The sequence below is a fragment of the Grammomys surdaster genome, unplaced genomic scaffold (genome assembly GCF_004785775.1).
Source record: "Grammomys surdaster isolate TR1022 unplaced genomic scaffold, NIH_TR_1.0 373, whole genome shotgun sequence".
NCBI lineage: Eukaryota > Metazoa > Chordata > Mammalia > Rodentia > Muridae > Grammomys > Grammomys surdaster.
Window position 1 is genome coordinate 3,590,150 of NW_021604792.1, and position 11,936 is coordinate 3,602,085.

Genomic DNA, 11,936 nt, shown 5'->3' on the forward strand with positions numbered 1-11,936 from the left:
CCATGGGTGGTGTGCCTACAGACCATGGGTGGTGTGCTACAGACCATGGGTGGTGTGCTACAGACCATGGGTGGTATGCTACTGACCAAGTGATACTCAATACCCAAAGTATGTGGTTTCTGTCTAGATTACTTAACATGAAAGGCATCCCAGAAGACACTCCTAGAAGTCAAACTCTAAAACAAGTACCTCTCTGTGATGAGTCTGAACCAAGACCTCACACTCACTAAGCATATGTTCTACCACTGAGCAATGTCTTCAAGCTGCAAATTACAATGAGAAATCAACTCCGACACTCATTCCTATTTCTATGACTTGACCCCCTAATGAGGAAGGCTTCTCAAAGACATTTTAAAATTGCATATTATTCCATCTCAGTAAAGAACTTTTCAATCGTTGTGCAGTTGATCCAGGCAAACGCAATCGGGAAAAAAAATCTATTATCACTTCTTACTTTCTTTTATTGAAAATAGGTTTTCTTCTCACATAGTATATCCTGATTATGGTTCCCCTACACCTACTCCTTCCAATTCCTCTCTAAGTCCCCTCCCATCTGGAACCCACCTCTTTTCTGGATCTCATTTGAAAGAAAAAAAAAACAGGCTTCTAAAGGACAATAATAAAATAAATATGATAAAATATTGGACAAAATATGATAAAATCTATCACACTAGAACTGGACAAGACAAGCAACAGAAAGAAAAGAGCCAAAAAGAAGGCACAAAAATCAAATGTCTGCTCATTCCCATACTCAGGAATTCCATGAAATCATTAAACTAGAAGCCATAACGTATTCAGCAGGTGAAGACCCGTGTAGGGCGTATGCATGCTGCCTCGTCTGTGAGTTCATACGAGCTTTGATCACGCTAATGTAGAGGGCCTTGCTACTTGGAGTCCTCCATTTCTGTGGGCCATACATTCTTTCTGTCTCATTTTTCACAGAGTTCCCAGATCCCTAAGGGGAAGGACTGATGGAAATGTCCTGTTTAGGGCTGATTATTCCAAGGTCTTCCACTTCCTGAATAACGTCTCTCTTGTGTCTATTTAAAAAAAAAACTCATCCTTCCCTCTGCTTTGTCAATATCTCATTTTTAAATTCCTGTAGACCAGGTGCTGAACATTTCTGAGACAATTCATTTTGTATCTCAAAATTCTTTCTTCAAATGTCTGTAATCTTGAGATTTTTGTCTGCTTAGTTGGTTGGTCAGTTGATGGATTGGTTAGTTGGCTACATGATTAGGAAACTGGTTGGTTAGTTGACCGGTTTCTTGGTTGGTTAGTTAGTCATTTGACTGGCTAGTGGTTGATTGGTTGAGTTTTGTTGCTTTAATTCCTCCTTTACTTTCTGGTTTTTGATCTGCTCTTTTGAAATGTATGACTAAACAGAGTAAAACTACTGGCACACAGTGCTGTGGACAGAGTGTGCGCATACACAGGTGACACTTATCAAATCTCATTGAAGTGTGGGGATCTCACCCCCCAAAGATGGGGAGTGGCAGGGGTTTCCGTTATGGAGAGAAAACTCATTCTATGTCTCGCTTTCAGAAAAACCCCAAATGATCAGAGTAAGGTATGAGTGATGAGGCTTGCTGTGCAGAATCCTCATTTTCACATTCATCCTTCCACCCCAAGTCTAAGGTCATCCCCAGTCCCTCATCAGAGGAAGAACAAGAACATCAGTTCTCAGCTGTCCTTTATGGTAGAAATGGAACTATGAGAAGTGTGTGTGTGTGTGTGTGTGTGTGTGTGTGTGTGTGTGTGTGTATGTTATGCATATGTATGTGTAAAATATGTATATTGTATGTTTGTTGTGTTGTATGTATGCGTATAGTGTTTATGTGTATTGTGTGGTATGTATGTGTGCAGTGGGCATATGTAAGTGTATGGTGTGTTTATGTATGTGTATAGTATGTATATGTGTGTGGAGCATGTACGTCAGTGTGTGGTGGAGTCCACACACATGCATGTACATGTGGAGGCAACAGACAGGTGTCATGTGGCTTAGTCAGTCAATATCTATCTCATTGGTTGCATTGCTGAAGAATTTCACACATGTGTACACTGCATGAGTTCTCCTTCAATTCTTCCTCTAAACGAGATCACAACTTTCCAGTCCAAACTTCATGTGATTTGCTGTTTAAACCCAGAGTCCACTTAGTGATGCTTGTATAGATTGTGGGTGCATCTATTGGAGCACAGATTGCTTCTTCGGGGTGGCAAACCTGAAGAAAACAGACCCTCCTTAAAAAAAATAAAATAAAGCAAATTTTAAATTCACAAAAAGACAAAAAATACCGGTGTGGTTGGAGGAAGGGGGAAACAATTATTGCCATTGGGACAGACACTACAGTAATCGATACGAAGAATCCCCAAGAAGTTAAAGATTGACTGCCCATATGACCATATGCTAGGTCACATCTTGGCAAACACCCAAAGGACTCTGGACCCTGCTGCAGACATACTTTCTCAGCTATGTCCGTCCTTCTTCTGTCCACCATATCCAGGAAATGGAAACTTCCTGCATCTCCTTCAAGTCCTGAATAGGTAATGAAGATGTAGTGCTCTACAATGTGGAATATTACTCTGCTGTGAAGAAAACTGAAATGGACTGGATCTATCTGAATCAGAAGCCTGTTGGCTTATTGTTTGAAATCTGTTGAATCATGTTGGCTAGGCTGGGCAACTAATGAGCTCACAGTGTCTGTCTGTTACACACTTATACATGACAATGTTCTGCTTTTCAGGGGATCCTGGGGACTCAAACCTGGCGCCATTACTTTCATGGCAAATGCTAAGCCTTCTGCCCACCCCTTCTTCATCTTTTTCATTAGCACTTTCTAGTCTTCAATTCCTTCTTAGATGGAAAGATCAGAAACATCTTTTGAACTTATCTATGGTTCTGCATTCAGGATACTGAGGCAGGAATCTCCACAAATTTGATGCCAGTCCAGGTTACAGTATGAAACCTTGTTTTATAATAAATAATGGGAAGTTACCGTTAACTAGAACTTTATGTGTGGATTAAAAGTTAAAGTTAAAATCTATTGCAGTGTCTTCTGAAATCATCACTATTTGTGACCAGGGTCTTTATAATGTTAACAGGACACTAGTTTATGTAAACCTCACAACTTCCCTACAAAGCTAGCATTATTCCTGGGCCTCACAGTTCAGGAGAATAACAAAAATCCTAAGCAGGAAGCCTGAGGTCCAGGAAGGAGAGGACTGAGTAAAACCAAGTGACTTCAGCCCTTCAGTTCCAGAAGCACACAGAAAGTCGTGGAATGAGGAATGTTTGTGGCTAGTTAGTGTGTGTTAGTGTGTGTTAGTATGTGTTAATGTGCGTCAGTGTGCATTAGTGTGTGTTAATGTGTGTGTAGTGTGTGTAGTGTGTGTGTTAGTAGGTGTTAATATGTGCTAGTGTGCATTAGTGTGTGTTACCGTGCATTAGTGTGTGTTAGTGTGCCTTAGTGTGCATCCAAGCTCTCTTTTCATTTTCTTTCCCCCTGCAGTTGCTGGTAACATTTGTGCAGCCTCCTCTGTGGCAGTGGCCGGCTTCCTAGAAATACACAGAAAACTTTCTCAGGAGCAGTCTCCTTCAGGCAAACTTTTCCCCGTGTCCACCATGGCCTGCATGTATCTGATTCCACAGTATGTGTTGCTTGGAGTGGCTGAAGTCCTGGTAAACCCAGCCGGTGAGTATCACTATCGGTGAATGCTTTGACGGGGAGCACCATGCCTGGCCTGCATCCCCAAAGGTGCTCAAGAAAGCTGTTTTCAACCTCATTTAAAACAAGGTCTCAGTTTTCTTTGTTATTCTATTGATAACCAACTATTAATTCTGTCTGAATAAAGGAAAAGGGACCCACTAACCTGATTAAAGCCAAGACCTTTTGGTCAGACAGAAGTAGACAGAAATGAACCTGGAAAACCATGAACTACAACCTGCTATGTGAAAATTCAACCTCCATAATCCCCCCCTCCCTCTATCTAACTCAGGCACCCATCCATGGTTCATGGACTTTGAGAGTTTATAAACATGCAAATGAGATGAGAATTTGATGCAATTTACCTAATAACTCGATGTCTTCAAATTAAATTACCCTAGATTAAGTGTAATCACCAGTATCTCATAAGACGTGCTCAAATTATGTTTATTAAATATCAGAAGTTTCTGGATTATCTTGATTGCTTATATTGATTAAACTAGCCGCCTTATACTGTGCTACAATATTTCGAGAACTTCCCGCAACGTAGTCACACATGCGTTTGTGTGTCTGCACACTGACCACATCACCTGGGAAGCACATCTTGAATTTTGACCTTCTTCATGGCTCCTCACAAAGTGATAGCTACATGCAAATCAACCCACATTACACTTTACTGAGAACATTTTCACATGCTTTAACTAAATAAAATATATATGTTATAATTTTCTATGTATATCTGCTTATGTATGTGCACTGTGTGCATGCAGTGCCTTTGGGTGCCAGAAGAGGGCATCTGATCCCCAAGAACCAAGGTTACAAATGGCTGTGAGCCACCATGTGGTACAGGAATCAAACCTGGGTCCTCTCGAAGAAATAACAGTGCTTTTAACCACTGATCCATCTCTCCAGTCTCAGTAACTGCCTTCATATATCCAATGTCACCTGCCTCCCACAACTTTTTGCATAAATATTCTAAATTAAAATTCTAATAATTTCATTCTTGCCTAAAATCTTTAACAAATCTATTATACTTTGTATTATTTCAAATTTCTCTATGTGTATATTTAATAAATGTATACACACACACACACACACACACAATGTGCACATATATGAAACCAGAACAATTAACTTTAAAAGTTTAAATAAATTAATGGAATTTGTCTAACCACAGTCACACTCTTTTCCATTCTGTTAAAACATTTCATTCGCATGCTCCATAGGAATCATTTAGTAGGTTTTGTGAAGGGAAAACCATTGTGCAACACAGCCAAGAATGCACAAGACGTAGGAACAAATGCAGTCACACTGGCACTTGTGGTCAGCCTAATGTTGTCTCTAGAAATAAGTCCTTGAAAACAGATAAAATTCTCTGGGCTTCCTGCACAAGAAGGCAATGAATGATTGCATGGCAGAAATTCCTAGCCAGCTCAACGAAAATGAAAACTTTCACACCAGGTTTTAATGGTAGCGGTATCTTCTCCAGCTGACTTATCTGCCACCAATAATAAAGGCACAAAAAGAAGTCAAGACAAAAACTTATCAAAACAAGCACAGTTGTGGAACTGACAGATTATTAGTTGTTGAGGACAAGAAAGAAAGCAGGAAAGGTGGGGAGAATGCACAGAGGAGATTAGAGCACAGCCACAGTCACTAAGTCATGCCATGGTCAGGAAATCCTTTGTAAAGTGGCCAATAGAGTTTGCAGTTCAGTCTCTATATTAGTTGTTCAACTATTTACTGTGGCATATACCAAGCCATAGACAATGTATCATGAAGGATGTGGCCATGCTTTAATACAACTTGATGTACATGGGTGCTGGCCTGGATACTTTGCCACCACAGCATCTCTTATCCTTAGATGGATTCAAGGTATCTTGACTATAATGTAAATGAATTGGAAATTAATATAGCATTGGAAGACATCAGTGGGAAACAGACAAGAAACCAAGATTTGTGAATCAGAGGATGGGCTATATGATAGTAAAGCTTCCAAGAGCTAACACAAGCAGTACTGTAGACCAGGAGGATGAGAAGATTCTGTCAATTTAGAGGATAATGAACATGATTGACAGGTGACAACCTTCGAGAGAAGTCATGGATCATGTGATGTCATGAGATTCCAGGCTGAAGTCTTCAGGGATAAGGACAATATGATGCTCTACAGGTCTAATGGTGTAAGCTACATTTTGGCGATTGTTGTCTTTCATATGTTCTAAACTGCTTCCCATCAAACACAATAAACACAATTTCAACTGCTCTGGAAAAACCAGAGTAAAAAATGAAGAATTCCAGCGATGAGTTCCCAGTCGCAGGTGCCTCAGGAAGGTGGTTATGTCTCCATATGCTACTGAGCACACGCACTGCAAGTGCCATTGCAAACCATAGCCTGCTGCTCTCTGGAGGCAAGTTTTTAGCTCTCGTTGGCAGAAAGACCAGGTTCTGTATGCACTTTGAATATTCTGTTTACTGGGTCTCCCTAGTATAGTGGTTATTTTAGAGTAGTGGCTGACTTGTTGATAATATCTGCACCGTAATGGGCTACAAGAAGCATCTTGGAGCCCGAAAGCGTAAGTTCATGATCACTAAAGTTGAATAGGATCAGAACATGCAATTAGGCACCCGAGATTTACAGATCTGAAGGCTTGAGAAGCAAAGTCCTATAAAAGGGAACTGGAGGCTTTCAAAAAAAAAATGAGTAAAACGACACCAAAGAAAGATTAACCAGCAGGCAGAGAGCTGGCAAAGTGCACTCATGAATTATACACTGCGCCAGAAGCTCTAGCAAGGGAAAGGCACAGGATTAATAATTAAGTAGCAGAGTAATCATGGTCTCCTGCGTTGTGCTTCTTCCCAGAGAAAGGAATCAGCCCACTTACTCTTCCAGGATTTGTCTCCCAGTATTGATGGTGAGCAGGAGTCAGAAGCCAAATCCATTGCAACTGAAATCAATCCTTTCCAGAGCTTCACACACATGTGAACCTTCCCAAAAGTACTAGAAGGCTTGGCCTCGGGCTCCTGTTGGTGACCTGTGCCGTACAGAGCCTGGCCACCGACATTAGCTGCCCTCCTTTGCAATATGTTATTTCCCAACATCACTGTCCTCATCCCCAGCCAGTGTTTGTTCAGGTGAGGTCCTGTGTAACTCCGTGCATTCCGCTGTCAGCCCTCCTGGAGCTTAAATCAGAGAAGGAAGGGGCACCTCTTCACCTCTCATGCCCACCTTCCAGATGCTTTCTAGAAGCATAGACAGGGACAACCCTAAATGTTTGTTGGATGAAGAAATAAAGGCAAGTGGGAGACACATAGAAAGTAATGTTGTGCAATTATAGGAAAGCACACTGATATGCATCGCCTATTAGTGAGTTCATTGGAAGTGCTGGGCAAGAAGGTTCTGCGGGTGAACATGCTTGTCAAGCCAGATGTTCGGAGTTTAGTCTCTGGGAGCTAAGATGAGGAGGAAGGAACTCAGCCCAGAAAGTTGCCCTCTGGTCTCCATACAAATGCTGTGGCCCCTGTGCCCACCGATACTCATTAATTCTGATAACACAGTTGGGGGTTAGGAGTTCTGTGCTGGACAAATACCAAGTTTTTCTAGGGAAAGTACAAGTAAGCCAGGTGTGGACATTTCTCAAGAGACAATAAAAAACACGCCTTTCTTCTCATCGACAAGACAAGGAAATGTTTAGCGTTCCTAGTTCATCCGTTTTCTGTTATCTTTTCCTTTAAAAATGAGTTTTAACATTAATTTACGATCTCACCGTAGAAAAGTTCTCAAAGCACAAAAGAGCAACAAGGAGAAAATTTAGGAACCAAATAGTTCAACCACTGAGAATTAAGATGGTTAATGTCATTTTATGTATTTTTATTTGCTGAATAAAAACAGTAGACATTAGCATGGTGGGCTCCATGCTGCAGCCTCAACACATGCAACTCAGGGTGAAATGTTTCATATCTATGCTATTTTATGCCTTCTCGCTTCCTCTGATATAATTTTGAATCAACTCTCAGATATCATTGTAGAGTAAATATCAAATGTTTTAACAGGAATAATTTAACACATTAGCCATGATAATCCCATATATTTATATATTACACATTTACATATATTTTATATTTACATATTAAATACATACATGTAGTTAATCCATTTCTAATTTCAGGAAAGATTGCTTCTGGCTAATTTTTCAAAAATTTCCTCATGGCTTTTCCTAATCACCACCACTGTGACGGGGAATAAAGAGAGATCCATTTCAGATAGCCAATGTCCACGCTATTCCCTCTTTTGGATTACCTCCCCTAAAACGGAGCATTCCAGTGTCCTTTGTTTTTCTATGATAAAAACACTGTGACCAAAACCAACTTAGGGGATTAAAAGATATATTTTGGCTTGCAGCCTACTATGATAAGAATCAAAGTGGTAGCTCATGGCAAGAACCTGAGAGCAGTGCTTGCCAGCTTGCTTACACAGCCCAGAACCATCTGTTTAGGGATGGTCCCACCTACACTATTTGGAGCCCTCCTATATTATTTAATGACCAAGTGTCCCTTTCTGACAAATATGGTTTAGGTAATTCCTCAGTTGAGGCCCCTCCCTCTCAGATGACTTTAGCCTGTGATATATTGACAATTTAGGCTAACCAGGATATGGCCACTGTTTACAAATGGTTTTGTGTAGTGCCTTGCACAGTAGGATAAATATTGTTTATTATCTTAATAAATAATTTTATTTATTTAAAAGATAAGTATAGCTAACCTTAACATGAAAGCTCACAACTGGTCAAAGTGCAGAGAGCAGCAGCAACCATGGGGTTCTCTGCCACAAACAGGACATCTACGTCACATCCCTCCCAAGGCTCAGGGACCACTGCTGAAGACGAGGTGGAAGGATTGTAAGAGCCGGAAGTTGAGGAGGGCCAGAGAGGAAGAGTCTTCTAGATGGGACGGGACCACTGCTCCCATGAGCTCACGGCAGCTGTGGCAGCCTGCACAAAATCTGCCCAAGATCTAACACGTCAACATTCCAGCATGGAAGGAAGTCATATGTCAAAGTCCCCCATCCCTAACAGGGTGGCTTCTGGGAAGTGGAGAATCAGTCTTCTTCCAAGGTGTGGTTCTTGATTGGTCAACCATGCTCCCATGGACGGCGCTGCATGCAGGAGTATGTAGACTACACAAACTGGAGTCCACGAGTTACTAAAAAACAAAAGAAAAACAAAAAAGAAGATATGAAGTTGGAGGAGAGGGTGGGTAAGTAAGTGGGGTGTATCTAGAAGGAGTTATGTGTTATATGAAATTCTCACAATCAATAAAAATATTACAAAGAAAAACTAAAGATATTTAGACTTATTTGATACATGCAAATCTGCATTAGATTTCTTACCTTATAGGTGGTCCATCAAGTACCACCACATCTCCCTGTACATGAGTAATGATAATATTGCCGTTTCAAAGAGGAAGATGCTGATTAATCAACTCGTATATGATCACAGGGCCAATAAATCAAGATCGTAGAGCATTCTTATTTAACTCCAGAACCCTTGTGCAAATATTCTATGATAAATTCAAGTTTTCCATAGGCCATGGAAACCCAGGCAGAGATTTCAAGACAGGGGTGATATCCAGAACAAGTCGTACCTTGATACAAATGGATCAGAAATATTCAAATATGGCTGAAATTTGGTGATAACATAACAGCGCTCAACTACCAAGCAATTCTGGTAGCTGTACGGGGGCTTCATCCTGTCCTGTTTTATTCTCTAACATTATCTGTAAATTGTATCATAACCTGACTGTTCACTAACCTTAAAAAAAGTTCAACCTGGGAATTTTTCTCATTGGTAAGTTTGTTGCGTGATCAATTTTCATTGGGACATAGTCTACAAAAGTGATTTACGTGAAGTCCTAAATTCTGGCCTCTTGTTCTCCCAGTCTCCATGGTAACACATGGCGTCATCCCAAGCACCTTCAGAGGAACTTCCATGACTTTTTTGACACTGTTCCATGGATCCGCCTGTTTCGCAGGGGCATTGCTGATAGAGTTGGTTTATCTCATCTCAGGAGGTAAGCACTCTCCATCATCTGCTTATGTACATTGAGCTGAAGACTAGGGAGCTGGGAGATGAAACCATAAAGTCTTTTTATTTTTTAATTGATCCACTTCTGCAATTAAGATAGAATTAAGATATGAAGTAGACTCTTGCTGTATTCATTAATTTCTGGGAATTGTTTTTCTTTTGATAGGAGGAGGTAATTACAGAATGTCACTTCCCAGGAGACAATGTTGGCTGTCTTTTGAAAGTGCATTTTAAAGCTAATGGGTCATCATGTTTGCATTAGATCTCATGGTGAGGCCATGATCAATAATGGCTGGTTAGCTATTGCAGACAATGTGGTAAAGAGTTAGCACCTGCATGCATGTAGGATTGCTGGGTACCCCATGGCCAACTTTGCGTTTGATTGACGCCAAATATTACCTACACAACTGAGGAGAAATCATGAGGTAGCTAACAAATGATCTGGAAATTTTTCCCAGTAGAAATTTTGGACAAAGAAATAAGAAGTATGAAAAATTCAGAAGCAAATGTTAAAGTACTCTAGTTTTAAGTTGGCCTGTGAGTGGAAAGAGCAGGCAACATGGAAATCATAGCTAATGGTAACAGGGAAATGCTTCTACCATTTTTTAAGTCTGTCAATCTTAAAAGATTATCTTAAAATGTCACTATTCCTTAGAGTTTGTCATAGCTGGCTTTTTCTTACTTTAAGAGAAATGCCATTAACTTACTCTTTTCTACTTTTAAAAATGTTTTTGGTTATATGCTTCAAATGTTGTAAAGAAAGAAATGATTTGTGTGATCTCTTAAACAAACAGATTCAAGGTACCAGCTTTTAGACTATACAGAAAATAACACTCTCAATGACAAATTCAAACAAAGTCTCCATTCAAACATTGAAGTGTTCCAGGCACTGTATGAGGTATTGGGGTGCCAGAAACAGCAAAATAAGCACTCTCCAAACTTCTAGAAAATTCCTAGTAATTTAAGGAAACACTGACATCAAGAACAATAAATACGGCCTGGAGAGATGGTTCTGTGGTTAAGAGCACTGACTGTTCTTCCAGAGGTTCTGAGTTCAATTCCCAGCAGCCACATGGTAGCTCACAACCATCTGTAATGGGATCTGATGCCCTCTTCTGGTGCATGTCTGAAGATAGCTATACTGTACTCATATAAATAAAAATGAAAGAAATATTTTAAAAAGAACAATAAATACAGCAGGTTTGAAAAAAACTACCAGTTTTAATAGGTTAGGTGACAAGGATCCCCTTTAAGTATCTGAGAAGGTTGAGCAAAAGCATATATGGGTCACCAACTGTGTCTCAAGACCCACATCACACAGAATGATGTGCAATACTGTTGTGATTCTCAAAGAACTCAAATCCAAACCGATAGCATTTACCTCCAGAAGTTACAGTGTTTAACCTCTGATGGTCAGTTTGCCCATGATAAAGTATGTCTTTTCAAGATTTTATGAATGGCATGAAGCCTCACATATGATGATCTTCAGCAGCAAACATTTCGCTGCAAATGGAATAGGTCCATTCTTGTGTATGGCTGAAAAGCATACCACTGCGTGCAGAACACCACATTTTCTCTATGCATTCCCCTGTTAGACACCTAGCTTGTTTACATAACTTGTCTATTATGAGTTTCCAGTAAATGGTTATGTGCCAGTGTCTCTATGATGTTCCAGTTTGGAGTCCTTTGGGCAAATATACAGGAGTGATATACCTAGGTCACGTGTTTGATTTATTTTTAGGGTTTTTTATTGTTGTTGTTTTGAGAAACATCCATACTAGTCTCCATTTCAAGTGGGCTCATTCACTGCAAATGGGCTCATTTGTCGTCCTACTAGCAGTGTACAGGCGTCCTTGTTGCCCACTGTGGTGGTTTGTATAAGAAAGGCCCCCATAGGCTCACATATTTGAATTATTAGTCATCAGGGAGTGGCACTACTTGAGGACTGAGAGGTGTGGCCTTGAAACCAACAGCAGGTCGATCTCTCCCTCGCTTCCTCCCTCCTTCCCTCTCTCCCTCCTTTCTTCCTCTCTCCTCCCTCTCCCTCTCCCCCTCCATCCCCCTCCCCCTCCCCTTCCCCTCCCTCTCCTCCGTCTCCCTCCCCCTCCCTCTCCTCCCCCTCCATCCCCCTCCCCCTTTCCCTCTCCCTCTC

General features: G+C 40.7%; 1 protein-coding gene across 1 annotated transcript in view; it reads left to right on the forward strand.

Annotated features, from left to right (window-relative positions):
• Slc15a5 (solute carrier family 15 member 5) overlaps nt 1–11,936 on the forward strand; it is an 81,731-nt gene that overhangs the window by 44,624 nt on the left and 25,171 nt on the right. Inside the window, exons 6-7 of the mRNA XM_028780903.1 lie at nt 3,510–3,692; nt 9,639–9,770. Of these exons, the coding sequence (XP_028636736.1) occupies nt 3,510–3,692; nt 9,639–9,770 (315 nt within the window). The remainder of the gene's footprint in view (nt 1–3,509; nt 3,693–9,638; nt 9,771–11,936) is intronic.